Below are 24,369 nucleotides of genomic sequence, written 5' to 3'. Positions count from 1 at the left end.
GGACTTGAGACACTGGGGGTGGAGGGAGGGAGGAGGCCAGGGGGAGGCCTGTCATGTTTCCTTTCTGGAATCCTAATAAGTGAAACATCACACAATCAATTCTGATCAAAGGATAGATTTTGTGCCCCAAATGGATTCTCTGGAATCCTCAGTAATGGCTTGGAAATTAGTTTTGTCCCTGATACAGGCAAAACAGGAACGGCTGGAGGCAAAGGGAGGATCCTGGTCTAATTGCAGCTATATCCCTGCTCATGTAACTTGGGGTGAGCCATTCCCCCCAGTTTCCACATCTCTACAGAGGGAAAATAGTCCCTGTCTCACAAGGTAGTTGTGAGGCTCAAATGAGGTTGTGGATCTGAGGTGCTTGGCATTACCTCTAGCACATAGTAGGTGTTCATTAAATGGCAGGTAACATTCCTAATAGCCTATAAATAGTCATCAAAAGTTGAAACAGGCTTGGCTCCCATCCTGGGAGACAGCCTGGGTGGGGCCAGGCTGCAGTGCGCTGGCTCCATGGGTGTCCTGTTCCTGCCCCAGAGAGTGAGGACGAATACAGTGATGACGATGACATGAGCTGGAAGGTGCGTCGGGCCGCCGCCAAGTGCATGGCAGCCTTGATTGGCTCTCGGCCTGACCTGCTGCCCGACTTCCACGGCACCCTGGCACCTGCGCTCATCCACCGCTTCAGGGAGCGTGAGGAGAATGTCAAGGCTGATGTCTTCGGGGCTTACATTGTGCTGCTGCGGCAGACGCGACCCCCGAAGGGGTGGCTGGAGTCCATGGAGGAGCCCACCCAAACAGGCAGCAACCTCCACGCGCTGCGCGGCCAGGTGAGCATGCCTCCTCCTGTCTCCCATCCCCGTTCCTCGACTCGTGACTCACCCTCCCAGCCATCCGCCTTCCCATCCTTCCGCTGCCCCACCATCTGTCCACCCACTGAAGTGTGCGCCCTGAGCCCAGACTCTGCCTGGCCCTGTGTTAGGTGCTGAGGCCCAGCGGGGAGGATGGCAGGTGACACACTGGCCCCTGGACCACACAGGCTAACGGCAGACAGACAGCACAAATAGGGCTTCTGGCCCCCTGAGAAGGAGTTTCCGTTTTATTCTAAGGGCCTAAAAGCCACAGGAGTTACAGGATCCCATTCCTGTTTGAAGGAGCTCGCTCTGGCTGCTGTGTGGGGAATGGACCCACAGGGCGGGAAAGAGTAGCCTCTGGAGGCCGGCCGGAAGCCGTTGTAGTTGTGCGAGTGGAAGGGATGGTGCTGTGGGCTGGGAGTAGGGGAAAGAGGACTAGTCAGACTGGAGGGGTAGTTTTTGGGTCTCGCTGACGGATTGGATTGGAGGGTGAGGGACAGGAAGGTGTCATGTGAGTGCGAGGTTCCGGCTAAAGCATGAACTGCCGCTCCTTGACGTGGTGAAGGGAATATCTAGAGTTCTGTTCTGGACATTTATGGGGGAGGTCCTTGGATGCCCACGTGGAGAGGTCCGGCCAGCGGCTTACCCACGAATGAGTCTGACGTTGGAGATGTAGATCTGGGAGCCTTTGCCTCACTGGCATCTGAAGCTCAGGGAACAGCTGGGCTCATCTGGGGAGAAAAGCTAGGCGGGGAATGGAAAGGGGCCTCCGTTCCCCTCATGGGGTGTAGGGGTGAGAGCCAGACTGCCTTGGGTGACCTGGAGCAAGTCACTTCATCTCTCTGACCTGTTCCCCATCTGTAAAGAAGGCCCAGAAAGAGTAGCCACCGCCAAGGGTCTGCGTGCGGACTCAGGTGCCTGTTATGGAGTGTGTGATGGAAAGCTGGGGATGAAGCCATCCTCCCGCACCGGGGTCCTCCATGGGCATGTGCCTGGGCAAAGCCCCCCAGTACTGGAAGGGACAGCCAGGTTTCCTGGGTGGTCACTGGTCTCCTTCAAACTGCCCACAGGTGCCTCTTGTGATCAAGGCCCTGCAGCGGCAGCTTAAGGATCGGAGCGTCAGGGCTCGCCAGGGCTGCTTCAGCCTCCTCACCGAGCTGGCGGGTGTCCTCCCCGGCAGCCTGGCAGAGCACATGCCCGTGCTGGTAGCAGGTAGGATGGACTGCAGCCAGGTATCTGCTGTCCTGTGCTCTTCCAGAACCCAGACCCCAGGCCTCAATCCCCGTGGGTACCCCTGCTCAGCCACCTACGGTGGCTCCCCACTGCCAGCAGTGAGAACAAAGCCGGGGTACAGGCCCTACTTCCTGGTTTCGGAGGGGTTTCCTGGCCTTGCATCCCTCAGCCCTGGCCAAGCCCTGACCTTTCAGAATCTGCAGCCTAAGAGCCTTGGGGTCTGGGTCTAGCTCAGATGCCTGCAGGTGCTCCACTCCCATATCCAGGGCCTGCCTGTGGCCCCATAACCTTTGCACCCACCCCACAGGCATTGTCTTCTCTCTGGTGGACCGTTCCAGCTCTTCCACTATCCGGATGGACGCCCTGGCCTTCCTACAGGGGTTGCTGGGCACAGAGCCAGCCGCAGCCTTTCACTCACACCTGCCTACTCTCTTGCCACCTGTGATGGCCTGCGTAGCTGACCCTTTCTACAAGATCGCGGCCGAGGCCTTGCTGGTGCTCCAGGAGCTGGTGCGGGCCCTGTGGCCCCTGGACAGGCCTCGGACACTGGATCCCGAACCATATGTTGGAGAGATGTCTGCGGCCACCCTGGCACGGCTCCGTGCCACTGACCTGGACCAGGAAGTGAAGGAGCGCGCCATCGCCTGCATGGGCCACCTTGTGGCTCACCTGGGTGACCGGCTCGGGGATGACCTAGGGCCGTCACTCTTGCTCCTCCTGGACCGCCTGCGGAATGAGATCACCCGGCTGCCTGCTGTCAAGGCGCTGACGCTGGTGGCCGTGTCCCCGTTGCAGCTTGACCTGCAGCCTATCGTGGCGGAGGCACTGCCCATTCTGGCCTCGTTCCTGCGAAAGAACCAGCGGGCACTGCGGCTGGCCACGCTGGCTGCCCTGGACGCCCTGGCCCAGAGCCAGGGACTTAGCCTCCCGCCAACTGCCGTGCAGGCTGTGCTGGCCGAGCTGCCTGCCCTGGTCAGTGAGAGTGACATGCACGTGGCCCAGCTGGCCGTGGACTTCCTTTCCACAGTGACCCAGGCCCAGCCGGCCTCTTTGGCCAAGGTCAGTGGCCCCGTGCTCTCAGAGCTGCTGCGGTTGCTGCGCTCACCCCTGTTGCCCGCCAGCGTGCTAGCGGCTGCTGAAGGCTTCCTGCAGGCCCTGGTGGGGACCCGCCCCCCGTGCGTGGACTACGAGGAGCTCATCCGCATGCTCACGGCACCTGTTTATGACCAGGCTGCGGATGGTGGGCCAGGCTTGCACAAGCAGGTGTTCCACTCTCTGGCTCGGTGTGTGGCAGCCCTCGCGGCCGCCTGTCCCCAGAAGGCGGCAGGCACGGCAAACCGCCTGGTCTGCGATGCCAGGTCACCCCACTCAAGCACAGGGGTCAAGGTCCTGGCGTTCCTATCGCTGGCTGAGGTGGGCCAGGTGGCTGGGCCAGGCCCCCAGCGGGAGCTGAAGGCAGTGCTCCTGGAAGCCTTGGGGTCACCCAGTGAGGACGTGAGGGCGGCCGCGTCCTATGCGCTGGGCCGCGTGGGCGCCGGGAACCTGCCCGACTTCCTGCCCTTCCTTCTGGGGCAGATCGAGGCTGAGCCCCGGCGGCAGTACCTGCTGCTGCACTCGCTCAGGGAGGCCCTGGGGGCTGCCCAGCCCGACAGCCTGAAGCCCTATGCCGAGGACATCTGGACCCTGCTCTTCCAGCGCTGTGAGGGCGCCGAGGAGGGCACCCGGGGGGTGGTGGCTGAGTGCATCGGCAAGCTGGTCCTCGTGAACCCTCCATTCCTTCTGCCCCGATTCCGGAAGCAGCTTGCTGCAGGTAGGGGCGCAGGTGTGGGCGAAGGCAGTCCAGATCGGAAGTGGGCAGTTTGCCTCTAAGCGGCCCACTCAGAGTGAGCTAATTCAAGCGACTGGGTCGGAGAGTCACAGTGTGGACAGAGGAGTCTTTAAAAACACAGTGTTTCCAGAGACTTGTGGCCTCCTCCTGGGGTCTCTCTGGGATGCAGGAGAGAGAATTCTTAATATATCCCCTCAAAAAATAAGCCTTGCATGATGCCACTTTCGTGCTCCTTGGTGTGGACCGGGGCCTCATGCTCTGGGCGGAAGTTAATGAAAGCAGTTCTCTGCCTGCAGGGAATGCAGCTGTCTCGGGCTAGTTGGAGCCAGGAGCAAATGTCCATGTAGACCACGACTGGGTGCCATACCCCCTGGGGTTTGGGGAGGGTCTGGCAAAAACCAGGGGCAGGTTTTGGTTGGTCAGACAAGGGCATGCCAAGACATTCCGAAGCTCAGGGAGGAAGAAAGCAGACAGGTGGGACTGTGGGGCACTTGGGCAAGTGAAAGGCCTCCAGACCTTGAGCTGGTCAGGCTGGCCCCTGATAGGGTCAGTGCGTGTATTCACTGACAGAATGGAGGCAAAGTGCTGGGTACATAGTACCTGGTATGTCATCAATGCTAAGTGAGTAACTGCTATCATTGCTGTTAGTGATTACAGTTAAGGCCTTACTGGGATGCTGGGTTGGAGGCAGCAGCCCTGCGGCCCGCACCACCACTGTGTGGACAGGAAGAACATACCGAGGACATTGCCTGTAACACTCAGGGCTCTTCACGAGGAACCTTGAGAGGCCAGAGTCTTGGGATGAGGAGCTGCTCTGCCATTTCCAAGCTCTGATTGGTTTCTGCCTCCTGCACACTCTGTCGAGCCAGCTAGCCGGTCACATTTCCTTTTTAGCTGCCTGGAAGCTTGGAGCCAAATTCGTGGCCTGCTTCTAGCAAGTGTGTGGGACTTCCCGGTTGGCTCTCCCTGCCCTCACTCTAATCTTCCTCTCACTTCCCTGCCTATATTCTTCCTCGGCCTCATTTTTTTTTTCATTTTATTTTTTAGTAGATTTTTTTAAAAAGGTCTATTTTTTAGAGAGAGAGCGTGTGTGCACGGAGGGAGAAGTAGAGGGAGAATTTTAAGCAGACTTCCCACTGAGCAGGGAGCCCGACGGCGGGGCTCGATCCCACGACCCTGAGGTAGTGACCTGAGCTGAAACCAAGAGTTGGACTCTTAACCAACAGTGCTACCCAAGTGCCCCATCATTTTCCTCATTTTAAATTCACTTCGTCCTGTCCTGTTGTCCATATCTTCATCAGCCACCCCGAATCTTCTCAGGAGCCAGTCAGGAAGGAGAGAGTAAGAGGGAAGAAGCTGCAAGTCTAAAGTCACCAACTCTTTCCCTTATTCACACCCTGGCACCAAAACGTAAACTTTTTCCCTGAGTGTCGAATGTAAAGTCTACTGATGGAAACAACCTTAACCCATCACTGTTGTATGCTGGGGGAGGAGAGGAGCGAGGAGCTCCGGTTTGTTTCCTTCACCATAATGGGAGGTATATTTCCTTCCCTTTCTTTACCTTCTCTACTCAGCATGCAGAAAAGTAAAAGTAAGTGACTTCTCTGTTACCAAGGTTTGCGGGTGTTCTGAATTTGTTGGAATCCCCTTGGCCTTCAGCTTGCCTGGAGCATACCTGCCCCCTGCCTGGAGGATGCAGGCTGAGGAGGAGGGCCCAGCCAGGGCTCAGAATCAGCCATTGAATTTTGGATCTGCTGTGTGACCTTAGAGGTGAACCTAACCTCTCTGGGTCTTTTTCCTGATCTGTAAAATAGAGATTAGTAATTTTTATGAAACATTTTGATTTATCTTACCATTTATTAATTAACAGGACCATCCTGAGGATTAATTGAGATAATGCATCTGAAAAATAGAACACAGCCCTAAGACCTGAGCAAAGGTCTTTCTCTGGGCTGTGGATTGACCACTGTCTTGGGTTCTTGGTTCCCTGTTTGCATTCTTCAGGGTCAGTTACCTGAGAACTGGCAGTTTTCCTGTCAGCCACAGCAGGGAGAATTTAGGGATGAATTTTAGGCTGCCAAGGGAAATGAGAGCATTGACGTCACCAGAGATGGGTGTTTTGAATGGGGAGGGTCCAGTTCTGTGTTGCAGGGAGGCAGAGAGCCTTGGCGCCTTGCAAGCTGTGAGTGTCCAGGATCCGCCCTGCCCCTCACCAAGCTGTTGCTTCCCGTCCTGCAGGTCGGCCACACACCCGGAGCACAGTTATTACTGCGGTCAAGTTCCTCATCTCTGACCAGCCCCATCCTATTGACCCCCTCCTGAAGAGCCTCATTGGTGAGTACTCCCTTCCTTCTGCCCCTGGCCCCATTCAGGCCCCCCTCCCAGCCTTTGAGTCTGGGCTGATTTTTCTTACACATGAGCCAAGGGGCGTTGGAGACCCAGGCAGCTACCTCACTCCCATAATGGGCAGCAGGGCCTGGGTTCAAATCCCTGTGCTGGCACTGAATGCTGGGTGAGCCTAGCATGCCCCTTCACCTCTGAGCCTCAGTTTCCTCCTCTGTAGAACGGGGGTAAGGTTCTAAGTTTATTTCAGAGACCCTATCTGTTACTGAGGGGAAGGTACCCTGTGGTACCTTACAAGTGGAAAACCACCAGTCTCTCACACGCATTGGCCTCAGCAGGCAGCAAGCTGGGTAGGACTGCACTGGAGATGGGGAGTGCGGCTCCCCAGCTCATCCCCTGTCTGAGGAGCCCAAGGAGCCTTCATTGGTGAGCCCTCTCTTGGGGCTCTGCAGGACCAGGCTCTTCCTAGAGAAGGCAGACATTCAAAGCTCCCAGCCTGCAGGCCTGTCACTGGACCACACTGGAGTCTGGCCCTCCTCCTCCAGGCAGCCAAGTGGAGTGTGGAGTCTTGGGTTGACAGCCAGGCTCCGCTACTCTCTGGCTGTGTGAGCGTGGACAGATCATCTCATCACCACCTGTAAAACGGGGGTGCTGATCCGCACTTGCCGGGGCGCTGTTGTGTGAGACCAGGGGTCCGCAGACGTGGCCACGCTCGGGGTTGGAGAACACGACCAGAGGCCATAGCGGTACCAGCAGCAACTTCGTCCCATCCCCTGGCGCAGGGGGCACACACTGCTGCCGGTCCCGATTTTCCTCATCTTGTCTCAGCTGCCCGTGGCTGGCAGCCCTGGGGACCCGTGCCTGGGTGTTTGGTTCTTGTTGTATGTTCGCACCAGTTTTCAAGCTCTCACTGTGTATCAGATACAAAACTAGGTCCTTTAATGTAGCTCACCATGGTTCATTCTCACGGCTCCCTACATGGTGTGTGGGACTGGCCACATCTTAAAGACGAGGAAGCAGAGGCTCAGAGGGGAGCAGGTCTTGCCAGCTGTGTTCTCAGAGTGGGGGGTCTAGGAACTACCAGAGCCAGAGGTTGCCAGCTCTCAGTTTGAATCCTGCTTCGCTGGGACACTTTTTTTTAATCATTGATTTTTTTTTAAAAGATTTTTAATTTATTTATTTGTCAGAGCGTGAGCACAAGCAGGGAGAGCGGCAGGCAGAGGGAGAGGGAGAAGCAGGCTCCGCACTGAGCAGGGAGCCCGATGTGGGACTCGATCCCAGAACCCTGGGATCATGACCTGAGCCAAAGGCTGACTGAGCCACCCAAGCATCCCTCTGCTGGGAGACTTTATGTTCTTCCCACTGCGTCATATTGGGAGGCATATGATGGCAGTTTGCTGCGTGATTGGTGAGGGTAACTCTGATCACCTGGTTAAGATGGAGACTTCCAGTTTTCTTCACTCTAAAGTTACTTTTTCCTGGAGCACCTGTGTAGCACAGTCGGTTGCGTGACTGATTCTTGGTTTTGGCTCTGGTTGTGATCCTGGGGTCGTGGGATCGAGACCCACATTGGGCTCCATGCTCAGTGTGGAGTCTGCTTGGGACTCTCTTCCATTCCCTCTGCCCCTCCCCTACTTCTCTCTCAAAAAAGTAAAATCTTTAAAATTACTTTTTCCTTTGGAATGAGTAAGTATTTTTGAGTCTGTGGAAATGTCTTTCTCTTCATTAAATTTCTTTTTTTTTTTTTTTAAAGATTTTATTTATTTATTTGAGAGCGAGAACAAGCAGGGGGAGAAGCAGAGTGAGAGGGAGAAACAGACTCCCTGCTGAGCAGGGAGCCCAACGTGGAGCTCGAGCCCAGGACCCTGAGATCATGACCTGAGCAGAAGGCAGACACTTAACTGACTGAGCCCCCCAGGTGTCCCTTCATCAGATTTCTGCCCACTGCGTTGTGCATCCATTGTGGTTTCTTTCCTGCTTCAGTGACTTCTGACAGTTGCCAAATAGTGACTTTCAATTCCAGCGTTCCTTTCGTATTTGTTAGTTTGCCTTCTGTTCTCTGAAAGAATGTTTCCTTCTCCCCCACTTATTTATTTACTCACGTCATTATAGACTCTTGACTCCTGTTTCATTCAGTGAATTATAATTTATCGCTGTCTTCATTCATTTGATTCTCAAGCTGGTCTCGGACGTGGCCAGTGGGGGGCCCTTCAGGCAGGTTCCAGTGTTCTGTTGACATGTTTCCATCATCCTTTGAACATATCCTTACTTTTTGGCAATAAGATGCTCTGGACTCACCTTGAGCCTTTCCTGCCCCAGCTCAGGAACCAGCCATTTCTCCAGGGAGCCCTGATTCCTTTGACGAGATAATGGTACTTAGAATCTAAGATCTGGACACTGGGTGTGCACATTGCTCCTGGGGTGCTGTTGCTGCGAGGCCCTCTCGGCAGACAGAACTGGGGAGTATTTGGGCTTACGAGTGTGTGTACACAGACAGACACGCATGTACGTGAGTTACCTTCTCTCCAGTCCAGCACTGCAGGGCTCCTCCTAGCCTCCTTCCTTCCCGTTCCATACCCTTCTCGTACAGGGGCTAGAAAACCAGCTCCCACTATCTATAAGATTTATTCTGGAATACACAGAAAGGAGACCGAGAATTGCTAACCTTTATATCTGTGAAAAGTCCGTATTTGTCTATGGGGCTTTTTGTCTTTAGCCTGAGGGCATCTAGTCAAACTGCTTTCTAAGTTACTTGGATAGTTGTTTTACTCTTTCATAACCTGCTGGTTATGTTAATCATTTGAAATATAGTTAGGGGTTTTGTTGGTTTTTGTGCTTTTTTTAGGGAGTCCCCTCATTCTTGATTTTATTTATTTACAGAGCACGTAGAACATTGTTATTAAAAAATCTGAGCTATATAAAAAGGTATACTCAAGAGAAGTGCTGTGTGAATGTGTAAGTTTCTTCACCTCTCTGATCTTCAAGAGCCTTATCTATAATAATATCCAGTTACCATTTATAGAATCCTTGCTCTGTGCCAGGCCCTCTGCTGTGTATTTATATATTATATATATATTTAAATTATATAAATACATAATATGTATAATAAAAATTTATATATATATATATATCTTACATCACTACATTTTAAATCTTAAAAACAGTCTTACACTATAGGTACTGCTGTTACTCCCATTTTATAGATGAAGACATTGAGGCTATCAAGGTCCCCTAGTTAGGAAATAGTGGAATGTGGATTTGAACCCATGCCAGACTCTAGTTCACATTCCTGTCTGGGCTCTGAGGACTCGTTGTGCCTGGTAAAAAAGTAGATGCTCAGAACATGTTTGCCCCCATTCAGCCAGGTCCGCCCAGCTCACATGAAGCAGAGAACCGAGGTAGGGGGTGGAGGTGGTCTGTGTCTTGGCCGAGCCATCCCTCACACCGCTTCTCCTCTTTCCGTCAGGAGAGTTTATGGAGAGCCTGCAGGATCCAGACCTGAACGTGCGCCGGGCCACTCTGGCTTTCTTCAACTCAGCTGTGCACAACAAGCCCTCGCTGGTCCGGGACCTGCTGGATGACATCCTGCCCCTCCTCTACCAGGAGACGAAGATTCGCAGGGACCTCATCCGAGAGGTAAGGCCGGTGAGGGACAGAGCAGGGAGCCCTGGGCCTGACTGGTGGGGCTGTGGCAAGGATTCGGGTCGCCTGTGGCCTGGGTCAAGTCCTGCTTCTCCACTTCCCAGTTGTGTGACCCTGGGCACGTGGGCCCAGGACCATTTAATCTGCTCAGAGCCTCAGTTTCTCTTCTTGGGCAAACTGAGGAAAATAACTTGTGTCTGCCTCAGAGCGTTGCTGAGGAGAGTCAATGAGTTATGTCCTGCAGGTGCTCAGAACTGCTCCCGGCCCACCGTCGGCCTCAGGAAGCGTTGGTGCTTCGTATTATCACTCAGCATTCGGCGGGTGTTCACTGCGTGCCAGCCCTGTGTCAGAGTGCCAGGATCAGAGCTGGACCAGACATGGTGTCTGCCGCCAGGGAGCTCCTGGCCTCCCCAAGGACAGAGACACCCGTTCTGCCGGTTATTTGACCTATTTAAATCCTTAAGTAAGGATTTAAGGGGCAGAGATTAAAGGTGACTTAATAGCTGTCATCACATAATATAGTAAAAAGGTCTGAACCACCTGGCATTGCTGAGGAGGAAGTGACTATGTTTAGAGGGGTTCAGGAAGTTTCCCAAAAGAGGGGGCATTTAAGTGGGGTTTTGAGGGGTGAGAAGGAGTTTACCATGAGGAACAGAGCCTTGTGGTTAAAAGCTTCAGAGACCTGGGTTTTTAACTCTAGTTCAGCCACTGACTAGATGTATGTTCTTGGGCAAGTTGATTAACCTCTCTGAGCCTCAGTTTCCTCATATGTTAAATGGGGTTGATAGTAACGCTGTCTCCCTAGGGCTGTTGTGATTCTTGAGTAAAATTTCATTTGTCAAGCACTCAGCACAGTGGCTGGCACATTATCACTGCTCCATAGACCATAATAATTACCGTTACTGTTTTTTTTAAAGATTTTATTTATTTGAGAGAGAGAGAGAGGGAGAGAGGGTGTGAGCAAGTGGAGGGAGAGAGAATCTGAAGCAGACTCCACGCTCAGTATAGAGCCTGACGCAGGGCTCTATCCCACAACCATGAGATCATGACCTGAGCTGAAACCAGGAGTCGGACACTTAAAACCGACTGAGCCACCCAGGCGCCCCTGTTACTGTTATCATCAAAGGGCATTGCAGGCTGAGCAAAGGCCAGAGACTTGAGAGTACGAGGCTTAATTTGGGGACAGAACACAGTACTGAACAAGGGAGGTGGGGTGTGCAGCAGGGACTAAGGGAAGTGTTCGTACACCCTAGAGTCACATCCCGTAACCCTGAGGTCATCCTTCCATTCTGCAGGTGGAGATGGGGCCCTTTAAGCACACGGTGGACGACGGGCTGGACGTGCGGAAGGCAGCCTTTGAGTGCATGTACTCGCTGCTTGAGAGCTGCCTGGGCCGGCTGGACATCTGCGAGTTCCTGAACCACGTGGAGGACGGCCTGAAGGATCACTACGATATCCGGGTAGGACGGGTCCCCTGCCAGGCCCGTGCCCACCCTGTACCAAGGGGACAGGCGAGAACCGCTGGGGCCCACTACTTGTTTGTCCCCTACTCTCCACCCCAGGTACCCCCATGAAGATAACTGCATTGTTCTTTTTTTTTTTTTTTTAAGATTTTATTTATTTATTAGAGAGAGAGAGCATAAGCATATGCTCTTAGCATAAGCAGAGAGCAGCAAAGGGAGAGGGAGAAGCAGGCTCTCCACTGAGCAGGGAGCCAATGTGGGAGCCCGATCTTGGGACCCTGAGATCAGGACCTGAGCTGAAGGTAGATGCTTAGCCGACTGAGCCACCCAGATGCCCCTGCATTGTTCTTTTTCAATAAGAAAAAGAGCCAGGCTCTCAAACACGTTTGGTGGGAGTCTACACTGGGTGAGCTCTTTGGAGGATGGTTTAGCAGTAACTAGAAACATTTAGAATTCTTTGACACACCTTTGACCTAGCAGTTCTGTCTCCATGAACAGTCTCTGGAGTTACTCTTAAAAATGTGTTCGGAGTTTTTATGTTCAAGATTGTTCTTCAAAGCTCTGTGGTCGGCGGAGGGAGGTTGGAGAAAGCTGGCGGCTTCCTGAATGTCCACCCGTCAGAAGCTGACTCAGTAACCTGGGTACCTGTGGTCATGGACTGCTAGCCGCATTAAGAAGAGGGAGCCAGGTCCCTTTGCACTGATGTGAGAGACGGCCAAGACCCACTGTCGACTGATAAAAGCCAGTTGTTTTTACAGGCCTTTTCCCTGGCTTTCCAGGCTTTCCTGTTCTCACCCATTCTGGCCCCACTGTCCTCTTGTCTGCTCTCCCGGGAGCACAGGACGGGGCCTGGGCATCAGTGCACCATTTGGACCCCAATGTCCGGGCTCCTCTTGGTGTTGAGGAGGGTGGGTATGACATCGATTGAGCCCCCAGCGTCATCTTGTTGAGTCTGTGCCCTATCCTTGGATGGTAGGTTTATGATGTCCACTTTACAGGGGAGAGACCAGAGTTCAAGGGCACCAGCTGGGAAGGCGAGGAGCCCTGGGTACCAGCTTGTGCTGTGTAGTGCTATCCTCTTTGCTGCTCTGGCCCCGGTCCCCCTCCTTTGCCATGGGCTGTGGGGGACTCAGGGCAGGGTAGACAGCTGGTGGGGTGAGTAGGGCACAAAGAATCCGGACAACTATCCTTCATGCTGTGGAACGCCTGTGGGAACTTGACCATTTTCCTGAGAGGCCTCCATTAATCTCCTGCAGGCTGCATCCAGGCCTGTAGCTGTGCTTAGTTAGCTCACACAGTAGGTTGTTTTTTTTAAACTGGGTGCCAACATTTCAAAGTTGAGAGATCTTCCATGAAAATCAAAGTTTCTTTTGAAAACAGGCCATCCGCTCTGGGCCACATTCCCACAGTCACAATTGGCTGGAGCTGAGAGCGGCTATCTGGAGTGTGGGCCTCTTACTCCTTCCCGGTTGCCCCCCGGCCCTCTTCACTCATGGGCAGTATCTGCCTGGCCCTGTGAGCATCTGAGCTGGAGAATCGCCACCTCCCTGGCGCCTCTTCTGATCTGATCCTCCTCAGGTCAGCCGGGTGTAGTTGGCATGGTAGCCATCGCCATTCACAGTTTATAGATAAGAAGACTGAGGCCCGGAGCCGGAGAGACTCTGGCAGGGCCCCGGCGGGAATTAGTGCTAGAGTTTGGACCTGAGTGCCAGGTGTTGGTACCAGAGTCTCTGATCTTCCCTGGGCTCTGCCCCTTTCGGTCCTGGGCCATTTCACCGTGAACTCTGTCTCCTTCCTCCTGGGCAGATGCTGACCTTCATCATGCTCGCCCGACTGGCTACCCTGTGTCCTGCACCCGTTCTGCAGAGAGTGGACCGGCTCATCGAGCCACTCAGGGCCACCTGCACCGCCAAGGTACCCCCCCTCCCCCCACCCCACTTAGCCCTGGGCACACCTGCGTGTTGTTCATAGTTACCATTTATAGGTGGTGTATGAGGTGCTTTATTTAACCATTGTCGTCATCCTAGAAAGTACTTCTTATTGTCACTATTGTATACATGGGGGAACAGAGACTCAGAGAGGTGAAGTTATGGACCTAGGCTACCCAGCTAGGAAATTGCAGAGCTGGGATTCTAACCCGGCTCTTTCTTTCATTCATTAAACATTTCCTGGGTGCCAGGCCTTGTTGCAAGGTACTAGGGATACAACGTTGAACGTGGTGGGTTCCCTACTCCCACATCCTAATTGGAAAATTGAGTCAGACTCCTGGAAAGATAAAACCATTGATTAGTTGATTGATACAGGGCAGAGTGGCTGCTCAGCGGAGTGCCTCAAGGATCCAGGGGAGGGATCTGGAGCAGGAGGCCTGGGGGAAAGCTGCAGTGTTGGGAACAGAGCCTGGAACACCCAGGGGGTATCCAGTAATTACCTGGTGACTGAAAGAACTAATTTGGGTTTTGAAAGGGTAGGAATTAACCAAAAAGATTTCAGATTGTAGCTTAAAGAAGAGAGATACCCATAGAACAGTGATTTTCAAATAGCAAAACCTTTTCCAATAAAATAAAATCTTCTGTGGATTAAACAGATAAAATTGGTCATTTCTTAATAGATAGAAACCTGCCTTGTAAGTTTCCATTTTTAACATATGCCGGGTATGAAGTCAAAGGAAACAGTGGTTCTGCAGGGCCCTTGCAGTCTTGACCGTTTCAGTGGCCAGATCATTTCTAATTTTCTTTGAGCCATTCGGCATGGAGAAAGATCCCAGTTCACGGGGAAGGGCTGCAGACCCCCCTTCACTCAGCCCAGATACCAAGAGGAGCTTTGATCTGAGGCCCACACATAGGCCACTCAGTCTGGCTGCACAGAGGGTGCTGTTTGTTGGGCACGGAGATGAGAACTTAGCGCGTCCATGTCCACAGTCCCTCATCCACTGACACCTATAAAACTCTGGAACTTGTTTGGCAACAAAACTTGACTTGAACTGGCCTGAGGCTGTTTATGACTTTTATTTCTCCATGTGACACTCATAATATTCTTTCATTTTTCATTTAGTAGGGGAAATATTCCTGTATTTGATTACAGGATATTGTACCATGTTGTCTGCACACTATCCCCTTTCTAAAACCCCCCAAAATCCTGAATTCCAAGAGCACACCTGGCCCCAAGGGTTTCAGAGCAGGGGCTATGGACCTGTGTTAAGCCATTTAACCCTCAAAGCAACTCTCTGGAAAGGAGGATCTTCGATATAGTAAGGGAAGTGCAGCTCACAGTGATGACCTCAGCGCTTACAGGGCAGAGCCTTCGAACCCAAGACTGTCCAACCCCAATGCCAAGCTCTTACCCTCTACACTGGACTCTTCAGGGCGAAGAGTCTTTGGGCTAAGTCGGGGCCTCGAGAGGAATTTGGACTTTATTCCATAAGGAGTGGGGCAATTCTGAGATTCTCTAACTGGGAGAGGGTGGGGGGATGAAGAAACAAGGCAGGCAAGGCATTTGGGGGGTTTCCTGTGCAGCTGCCTGCACAGAATAGCTTGCAGGGGGGTCGAGGCCAGCTAGGTGACTGTCGTGGTGACCCAGTCATTGATTTAAGTCATATGGTACCAAGAGCCTGTTTTAAGCACAATAAGAAAAGATAGGCTGAATCCTCCTGTCGAGGGAAGGAGATAATTAACTGAACACTTCACAGCGTTTGTCACCGTTCAATTATTAATGAAAAGAAAGGTGGGCAGTTTAGACTGGTTGGTCAGAGGCCCCCTAGGTGACCTTGAAGTTGATTTGAATGACAAAGAATCCCCCTCTGGGGAATCCCACTGGGGTAAAAGTGCAGAAGAAACCTCAGGAGGCTGGGACCACAGAGACAGAAGTAGGGGGGTGTGCTGTGATTTAAACGGGGAAGGATTACAGGTGGTTGAGAGGAATCCAGAGACCAGTGAGGTGGCTGTGGCACGGGGCTAGGTTCAATAAAGGATGGCTCCTTGTTTCCTACTTTAGGTCAAAGCCGGTTCTGTGAAGCAGGAATTTGAGAAGCAAGACGAGCTGAAACGCTCTGCCATGAGGGCAGTGGCCGCCCTGCTGACCATCCCGGAAGTAGGGAAAAGCCCCATCATGGCTGACTTCTCTTCCCAAATCCGATCCAACCCCGAACTTGCTGCCCTCTTTGAAAGCATCCAGAAGGATTCTGCATCAGCCCCCAGCACAGACTCAATGGAGCTCAGCTAGTCCTCTCCCAGCCCCCAGGTGGGCCCTTACTCAAGAGAAGGGGGCCTACCCAAGCCCAACACCTCACCGTACCCCTGCCCGCCACAGGCCTCTACTTTTGCCCTCTCCTCATCTCACTGGGGGCCCTCCTGCTCCTGGTCGGGGGCTTACAGTGCCTTCTCCAGGGACCCCAACTCGAGGCCCCCAGCAGGAGCTGCAAGGCTGCCAACAGTTGGGCCCTTTAACTCAGGACAGTCGTTCAAAGAAACAGGGCATGGACATTTTCCAAGCCCTTCTGCACAAACACGGATAAACATGGATGTGTGACTTCACACTCGGGGAGTCCCTGCCTCACAAAGGACTAAGTAGTGTTAGAAATAGTCTTGTGCTCACAGCTGCAGAAGATTAGGAGGCAGCTAGCTGGCCTTCCTGCCCACCAGTGTCCCAGATCTGTCACTCACACCTCTCCCACTTTCCACTTGACTTGATCTGATAGGCCAAACATTAGTGCTTCAGCTGGGCATCTTAAAAACTCAAGCTACTTCTCTGAGCTATTCACGTTTTAGAATTCAAAATGCTTTACTTTCTAATTGGCAGTAATGAATCTGAAATTTGGTTTTTTGAAGGGGGAGGTGGTCAGGAGAGGGAATTAGATCTAATGTTTTGAGGTTTGTTTTTTTTTTTCCCTCCCTAATTTCAAAACTCTTATGTAGCCCACTGGGAAATAAGCACAAAGAAAGTACAGACCACCTTTCATGTCACCCACCAGTTGGTTTGTGTCCTTTTGAGGAAGATTTTGAACATGTTGTTTCTAGTTTTTAGTATTGAAGACACAGAAATATTAAGCAATAGGCTAAAGAATTTTCTTTGCTATCCCAGGTTAATAAAGGACAGATCCCCGTGTTACTTTTTCTCTGCACGCTTCCTCTACTCAGCAGACCACCGTCAACATACTTCCCAAGTCAATTTAAAGAAATCATGAACCCATGACCAACAATTATCTCAAATGTTTCAGACTAGGCTTTGACTGGAGGCAGGCAACCTGTAATTTACCTATCCAATTCAAGGGACTGACATACACTCATGGCTAGCAGGCCAAGAAAATTGTAAGCAGGCTAGTATTTCTGCACAGTTGGCCAGGCTGGTAGGGAAAAAACAAAAACATTATAAGCAATTGTCTTGTTCTGGAGTACCTCATGCCATTTCCCATGACTGTACTGCCACTCACGGCCAGTTCTTAGAAAAGCGCTATCATAACCTTGTAGACATGCCTCACTTTACTGTGCTTTGCAGGTATTGCATTTTTTACAAATCGAAGGTATGAGGCAACCCTGTGTTGAGCCAAGTCTATCAACACCATTTGCACACTTCCTGTCATACTTTGCTAATTCTCAGAATAGTTCACTTTTTCATTGTTATGGTGATGTGATTGTTGATGTTACTGCTGGAGCCTGACGATGTGACTGAACTGCTGCCATCTCATGAGAAAACGGAGTTGCTTCTTATGAACAAAAAATTTGAAATAGAATCTACTCCTGGTGAAGATGCTGTTAAAGCTAGTTGAAATGACATCAAAGAACTGAACATTACATCAACTTAGTTGATAAAGCAGTGGCAGGGTCTGAGGGGATGGACTCCAATTTTGAAAGCTCTTTGGGTGAAGTGCTACCTAGCAGTATCATGCTACAGAGAAATTATTCTTGACTCGGTCAAGGCAGAAAATTTCATGGTCTTAATTTTAAGAAATTGCCACAGCCACCCCAGCCTTCAGCAGCCACCACCCTGATCAGTCAGCAGCCATCGACATGGAGGTTAAGACCCTCCACCAGCAAAGATTACAACTCAGATGTTTAGCATTTTTGCAATAAACTCATTTTTAAATTAAGGTACATTGTCTAGACATGCTATTGCACATAATAAATGTTGTATAAACTTAACTTTTATATGCACTCGGAAACCAGAAAGTGCGCTTGTTTCATCAGAGGTTTCAAACCAAACCGAACCTGTCTCCAGAGGTATGCCTGTAACCCACAAAGCTAAATTCTAGCTTTTGCGGCCTAAGGTTTAGGGCTGTAGTTGAAAAGGCAGCTTGTTAAATCTTGAGTACCGATCAAGAGGCCCAATGATCATGTAAGGATCCCACACCTTCAGAAACTGCTGTTAAGTTAGCTGAAGCAGCAAGCTGGAGGAGGGCTATAAAAGGGAGACCACAAGTTATCTTCAGACATCCAAGGCTGATCTTGCAGTAGAGAGAATTGTGGGTCATCCTGTCATGTTTTTGTTCAGAAGCTATGGGATGCTATTTCAGCACCAAATAAATAAGGGAGTAAAGGATTCATTTGGATTCTTTCATGTACATTTTCTCAATCCTCACGAGAACTACATATAGTGACTGTCAGCCAAATTTACAAAGGGAGGCTACGGATGACTACTTGCTCTGAGCTGCAATGTCCTGCAAATCAAAGGTTTATAGAACCTTCCCTGGTCTGAAGCCCAAGTCTCTTCCAACCCCTCTTCCCCAGCCCCAACTGGAGCTAACAAGACTGCTATGGGCACCAGAAGCCTATGCCCTAAGAACAGAGTATCCCTTATAAATCCCTTTCAAACGGAGGATTCCACAGAGCATTAATCGGCAAAAGAATAATCTCCATGACAAACTGTCAGAGTAAGACACTGAAGAGTAAAACCAAAGAGGGAAATGCCAGATGGTAGTTTTATGGTTTTATTAACACAAATATGACATGCACAACAAGCTGTCTATTCATTTTCTTCGCTGCGCAGCCTGGCATTGGGATTGGTGACTCTGATTGCTAGCTGGGCTGCTCTTTCCACAATGGCTTTGCGATTCTTGGAGGAGACATTGTGAGCAATCTCTGCACAGTAAGATCTGGAAGAAAAGCAGTTAGTAAGGAGCAAGCCAGATGGAACACACACTCCTGGGGAGCGCGGCAGTTTTGGGTCACATCACAGAGCCACGAGGCTGCCGGCAAAGCTGATGAACAATTTCCTCGGTACCAGCAGTAAGGCTCTTCAAGTACTCCCCGGCAGCGACAGCAGCACGCTCATCGTTCCCGCTCATTTAATCCTTACAGCAGCCTTGTAATCCAGGTATTGCCACCTCTTACAAATAAACCATGAGCCTTAAAGGCGGAAGTGAATTCCCAAGTCAGATATTTAGAAATGGACAGGGCTAGGATGGCTCAGTCCCAGATTCCAAGTTCAAAGTCCCCCCACCCAATCCTTTCAATCTGCCCAACACAGGGCAGTGTCTCAGGGAGCGTGGACTTGCCCATGAAGTTCTTAAACACTGCAAAGTAAGCAAGAGCAGAATCCAACAGTTTGATTAAGCCAAGGGTTTCCTGGCCCAGAAATTAACATTTTACTTGTTTGCTACAGACCAATTCAAATAGCAAAGTAACATTGCCTGAAGTCACCCAGCAAGTAGCTATGCCTAGTATTTCCTGAGTATCTGGCTGCCAGATACTGTTCTAACCTACTCATTCCTCACAGCTGCACCAGGCCCCAGTTTGGTAACAAACTGGCCTAATGAGCACATTTCAGTGAAGAAGTGATTTATGACACCATCAACTGCAGATTAAAGAGACACTCTTAAGGGCACCTTGGCTGGCTCAGTCGGTAGAGCATGCGACTCTTGATCTTAGGGTCTTGAGTTCAAGCCCCATATTGGGCTGGGCATGGAGCTTACTTAAAAATAAATATTTTAAAGATTTTTTTTTTTTAAAGTGAGCTCCACACCCAGCCCAACATAGGGCTTGAACTCACGACCCTAAGATCAAGAGTCGCATGCTCTACCGACTGAGGCAGCCAGGAGCCCCAAAAATAAAAATCTTAAAAAAGAAAGGACCCTCTACCCATGGAGGACTTTCAGCAAAGAGAGAAAGAAAGCTGTAAGGAGTGACTAAATCAGGCAGTGAAATAGGTAAGTTCTTTTTAAGAACTCTAGCAAAATAGCGTTAACAGTGTGAGACAAGCAAACCCAAAGAATGTTTATCTTCTATAAGAGGAGTCCACTCAAGCTCTAAGTAGCATTATCTTGAAATGTTTCCACAATCTTTGTTTACAACGCTGAAATCTTTTTTCCCCCCCAATATACTGCAAGTCCTTGTCCACATCTGTATTTAATAACCAATCACTATATATAGCATCTTTACTTTCGGGTCTGCTACGGCATCTTCCCCACACAAAACAATCATTTTAAATATACATGTAACACTCCACCCAGCGCTTGTACTCCTAACCATTCACAAATTATATTTTCAGTTGTTGAAACTGAATCGAACAATTGTTCAATTGTTTCAAAATGCTTTTCATTTAGGGATACAACACCCAAAAATGGAACTCGTGGATTGAAGGTCATAGATTTCAAGTATTTCTATGGATCCTGACACAAACTGCCAAGCTATTTAAAGAGTATCTCTTTGGCAACCAGCGACATCTACACTGCAGCATTTCTGCTACACAACAGGTACCGCATCCTTCTGTCATAATTCTCCACCCACCTAACTGCAGTTTGGGCAACCACCCCTTTTTTTTTTTAAAGATTTTATTTATTTATTTGACAGAGATAGAGACAGCCAGCGAGAGAGGGAACACAAGCAGGGGGAGTGGGAGAGGAAGAAGCAGGCTCCCAGCAGAGGAGCCTGATGTGGGGCTCGATCCCATAACGCCAGGATCACGCCCTGAGCCGAAGGCAGACGCTTAACCGCTGTGCTACCCAGGCGCCCCTGGGCAACCACCCCTAATTCCTATGCTCACCCAAGGATTTTCTAAGGAAAATTTCCAGCATTCCAACACCCAGTTAAATTCCCAACCTAGAAAATGCAACCAAAATGAGACTAATGGCTGCGTTTATTTCTATTACTTGTGTCTACAATCGCTATAGCTAAAAGATCTTTGTAAGCACGCACCCACAGATGCTACAGTTAGTCACCCTTTTCACGTCCTAATTAGGAACCCCAGGTTTTCAGCTTGTTTAATAGGAAGGGAAGAAAATGGTCCCCTGCTTAACCAAAAAGGCACCACTTCCTCCAATCCAGATTCAAAGCATCTAAATCACTTCCCACGTGAAATGTTTTCTCATCCCACTGCTCTAGTTTCGGCCTAAGCAGACAAGTATCCCTCACAGAACTCTCAGAGTAATGCTGTGAACCCGCCACGCAGTCTTCCATCTCTACAACTTTGTGTAAGCCATCCTCTGACGGCCAAGTCTTCCTCCTCTTTTCCACCTCAGTCGCTTTCTGAAGGAAGATACCTGAGGCCACAGCATTTAGTGTCCCTTAGGTCTGAGGCTATATCTGATGTCCCCCCTGCTGTCACATAAAGAAAGCAACGTTCTGCAAAGAACTGCCCAAAGGATACCATGGTGTTTTTATTATTGAGCAAAGTCCTTCTCTTTCCAGATCTTGGGTCTCTACACTTTTCAGGACAAGTTCCCTTACCCTGCCCCAGCAAAGGAAACATTTCGAAGTCCCCAACAAGCATTCTTTACGTTCCTGAGAGAATACACAACTCTTCCAATTGCATTGTGTAAGTCTAGAGTCCCTACCAAAAATGCTCCCAGATGCAGAATTCTGACACCTGAACCCAGAGGTGGGACCCAACTCACTTGTTGCACATCAGCAGCACTTCAAGCTCCTTGACATTGTGGACCAGGAACTTCCGGAAGCCACTGGGCAGCATGTGCTTTGTTTTCTTGTTGCTCCCGTAACCAATGTTGGGCATCAAGATCTGGCCCTTGAATCTTCTGCGCACCCTATTGTCAATGCCCCTGGGTTTCCGCCAGTTGCGCTGAAATAAACACAGGAGGGTTAGTGTCTTTGCTGATAAATAACTTTTCCTTTTGGAGGAAAAAAGGGGGGGGCAAGTGAAAAGGAAATATGTCAAACAGTAGCTGTCTTTGGGTTACAGTATTTCACTACATCTTTAGATTTTTGTTTTTTGGTGGAAAAAAAATAGGGGCTCCTGCATTTCACTACCAGGAATACAGACTCACATCCACACTCAACAAAGGAAAAGCAAACTACATACTGATAAAATGTGAGGGGACTGTGTATACAGTTAAGATGAAGAGTGAAGAGCATGGGTTTCAGCACTGCACGCAAGATGTTTTCTCATCATAAAAATAAGGATAACCTACTACTCTCATAACGTCTTAAGGCCACCTAAAATGAGTCAATCCTCTAGACAAAACAGCCAAGTCTCTGTGATCATTTATTTTTTTTTAAAGATTTTATTTATTTATTTGACAGGGAGAGACACGGCCAGCGGGAGAGGGAACACAAGTGGGGGAGTGGGAGAGAAGCAGGCTCCCAGCGGAGGAGCCTGAGGAGCCCGATATAAGGCTCGATCCCAGGGCTCTGGGATCATGCCCTGAGCCGAAGGCAAGTGCTTAACGACTGAGCCACCCAGGCGCCCCTCTGCGCTCATTTAAATTTCAATTTATATTACAGTCAAGTGACTGAATGCCAGTAAGGCATACTCAGGGAGACCTGGGTTTCTAGAGAGTTCTACCACCGAGACTGGTTCATCTGCCAAAGGTGATCTTTTCATCAGGGGATGCCAGAAGTCCAACGGCCCATTCTCCACCCCAATAAACACTTCCATCCCAGGACCATACATACCTTAATTTTGACATAACGGTCTGATTGGTGCCGGATGAACTTCTTGGTCCTCTTTTTAACGATCTTGGGCTTCACCAGAGGTCTGAGGGCAGCCATGATGCCTTCAAGAAAAAGGCAGAGATGGTGTCAAGCAGTCCTGGAAGGAGGCTTTCCCGCTCAGGGCTTGAACATTGTTGCAGAGTGTCTTCCAATCACCAGCTACTGAGCAAACTGGGAATGGAATGGGTACCTCTGCCAGGCTTGCTCTCCCTCCCGTCTCCGAAGCTGGCAGAATACTAACCACTCTCCAGACGCGATCCTGGGAGGTCAGGGGTCACCTCACCCACTAAAGCCAAGGAAGAATGCTAACAGCTGATCTAAGACAAACCGACCCCCAAACGTTCTCAGCTTGCACAAGACAGCAAATCCCACTTCCAGTGTCCCAAACCCCAGATGGTCGAATTTCCTTTTAGTTATGCAGAACTTGAGTGATCTACAAGAACTGGAGTCTTAGTTCTTTCACCTGTAAAATGGGAATGATACCGCACATTGAATGCCTGCAGCGACTGAACCCAAGCAGATGTGAAGAGAAAGCCGTGTTTCCCCGAGTGCGGTTGCTCTGCAATTCCCTCACAAGAGGCCTACAAAACCACGGTGTACTTGTACCATGTTTCTGGGCCTCTGAACTTCCTGTTCTACCTGAGATCATCCGAGTCTCAATTCAAAACCCTCCTCAAAGCGGCCTTCCCGGTTACCCTGTTTTTTCCTTCTGCAGCACACTTTTTGTTCTCGTCTCTTTCCCGCCTCTATTTCTCTAGCACCCGGTTTAAGTGCTCAGCGAACGTCGTGTTCGATAAACGAATGCACCCCCGCCCGCAACATTACTTCCTCGAATTCAACAGGGCGCAGTTTTATCTTCCCAGAGACCCTGACCCGCCATCAGCCTGTTAACGGAACTAATCGACTCGCAGCGCACGGTGGTCGGTCTGTTTTGTTTGGTGGTCCGGCCGCAGCAGCAACCCCAAGACCAGAAACCGCAGAGGGAGCGCCGGTCAGCGGAAACCGAAAATACACGCGGGCACACATCACTGACCAAGGTGATTCGAGTATTCCAGTCATCAAACCGGAAACCTCTGGTCGCTCCACGGCCCCCACAAGCCCCCTCAGTCTAGACCCGAACGGCGACCTTCACTCCCAGGGCTCCAACAAGCTGTCCGCAACTCTAAAAGAGACACCCGGCGGCCTCCGTAGAAGGGCAAGTGGCCCTGGGACGCGAACCTCCACCATCGGCCGGGCCGCTCCGCTCTGTTCCTGTACGTACTCCAGCCAACCGACAAGGACAAAGCCCACAAGACGACTGCTTGGAAAGGCAAGCCTCCTCACCGAGAAGCGATGGGACCAGATGAAGGCCGCAGAGATGCGGATGGCCAACGATTAAAACTCACCCGGTAACAGATGGCTGCCACCTCCGCAGGCAGCGCCGAGGAAGAGAGGGGAAGGTGGCGCGCGAGGGCTGATGGGACTTAACCTCTGGGTCCTGGCAGGGAAAAAAGAGCGCATCCGGTTCTTGGTCCTTCAAAGAAAAGAAAGACACTTCAGAGAAATAATACCGAAAAAAAAGTCGAAGGATACCTTTATTTTCCTAGATATTAATATCTGCGAGTAGTACTGAGAATTTTTCATACCTGCTGTTGGAACTACGTAGAATATTTAGAATTCTTTCTGAGCTTCTAAGACCTGTTGGGGACATACACTTCCGCCAGAAATTGAAGCCATTCCGCCGGGGAATAATCCAGTTTTTTGATTATTTCCGCCCGCGTTTCTTTTGCTACTAAGTGCGCCTCTTAGTGGCCAGGAGGGAACAAAACGGAGACTTCCTAATTCCTTCAAGTGAATTGAGGAGTAAAATAGAGTAAAATGGCAATGAGACTGTCATTCGATAGGTTTATACTCTCCTTCCCACAATTCTGTGAGGTAGTTCCATTATTTTCCCTATTTCACATATGTAGAAAGGGAAGTTTGGGGATTCGACTCCAAAATCCACACTTCTAATCATTAGGCTGAACCTGCTTAGTGTTAAATTGTTCTTGGTTTTGTTTTACTTAGATTTTGTTTTTAAGATTATTGTAAAAAATCACATTTCAGGATAAAAAACTTGCGCCTTGATTCCGTAATTTGAACACAATACA

At 50.4% G+C, this 24,369-nt stretch overlaps 2 protein-coding genes and 1 non-coding gene across 4 annotated transcripts in view; 1 reads left to right on the top strand and 2 right to left on the bottom strand.

Annotated features, from left to right (window-relative positions):
• Positions 1-17,497, top strand: part of CAND2 (cullin associated and neddylation dissociated 2 (putative)) — a 32,668-nt gene extending 15,171 nt beyond the window's left edge. Inside the window, exons 8-15 of the mRNA XM_045812376.2 lie at positions 538-830; positions 1,925-2,066; positions 2,395-3,897; positions 6,154-6,249; positions 9,725-9,894; positions 11,196-11,360; positions 13,170-13,277; positions 15,354-17,497. Coding sequence (XP_045668332.2) covers positions 538-830; positions 1,925-2,066; positions 2,395-3,897; positions 6,154-6,249; positions 9,725-9,894; positions 11,196-11,360; positions 13,170-13,277; positions 15,354-15,581 — 2,705 coding nt within the window. The 3' untranslated portion in view covers positions 15,582-17,497. The remainder of the gene's footprint in view (positions 1-537; positions 831-1,924; positions 2,067-2,394; positions 3,898-6,153; positions 6,250-9,724; positions 9,895-11,195; positions 11,361-13,169; positions 13,278-15,353) is intronic.
• A 771-nt stretch (positions 17,498-18,268) lies between these two features.
• On the bottom strand, positions 18,269-23,738 carry RPL32 (ribosomal protein L32). Of its 2 annotated transcripts, none has more exons than XM_045812378.2 (4): positions 23,626-23,738; positions 22,202-22,302; positions 21,187-21,368; positions 18,269-18,447 (listed from the first exon to the last, which is right to left on the bottom strand). In XM_045812378.2, the coding sequence occupies exons 2-4, from the start codon at positions 22,295-22,297 to the stop codon at positions 18,318-18,320; spliced, it is 408 nt and encodes a 135-aa protein (XP_045668334.1). In that variant the 5' UTR covers positions 22,298-22,302; positions 23,626-23,738; the 3' UTR covers positions 18,269-18,317. The 2 variants fall into 2 exon arrangements, with proteins under 2 accessions (XP_045668334.1, XP_045668335.1); XM_045812379.2 differs by having other exon boundaries at positions 23,564-23,664.
• Positions 22,370-22,509, bottom strand: LOC123802073 (small nucleolar RNA SNORA7). Its single transcript, XR_006782422.1, has one exon. It is a non-coding gene; the product is annotated as a small nucleolar RNA SNORA7 (small nucleolar RNA).
• Positions 23,739-24,369: the final 631 nt, after the last annotated feature.

The sequence above is a fragment of the Ursus americanus genome, chromosome 14 (assembly GCF_024610735.1).
Source record: "Ursus americanus isolate L20-20 chromosome 14, mUrsAme1.1.p, whole genome shotgun sequence".
Lineage (NCBI taxonomy): Eukaryota > Metazoa > Chordata > Mammalia > Carnivora > Ursidae > Ursus > Ursus americanus.
Note: the sequence above shows the minus strand (reverse complement) of the source record. Positions and strands in the feature narration are given on the sequence as shown.

Excerpts from the sequence above, each read along its gene's own strand:
- RPL32 (XM_045812378.2), bottom strand. The coding sequence starts at position 22,297 with ATGGCTGCCCTCAGACCTCTGGTGAAGCCCAAGATCGTTAAAAAGAGG. Across the intron at positions 21,369-22,201 it reads ACCGTTATGTCAAAATTAAG|CGCAACTGGCGGAAACCCAG; the intron begins GTATGTATGGTC and ends TGTTTATTTCAG. Across the intron at positions 18,448-21,186 it reads GTGCTGCTGATGTGCAACAA|ATCTTACTGTGCAGAGATTG; the intron begins GTGAGTTGGGTC and ends CTTTTCTTCCAG.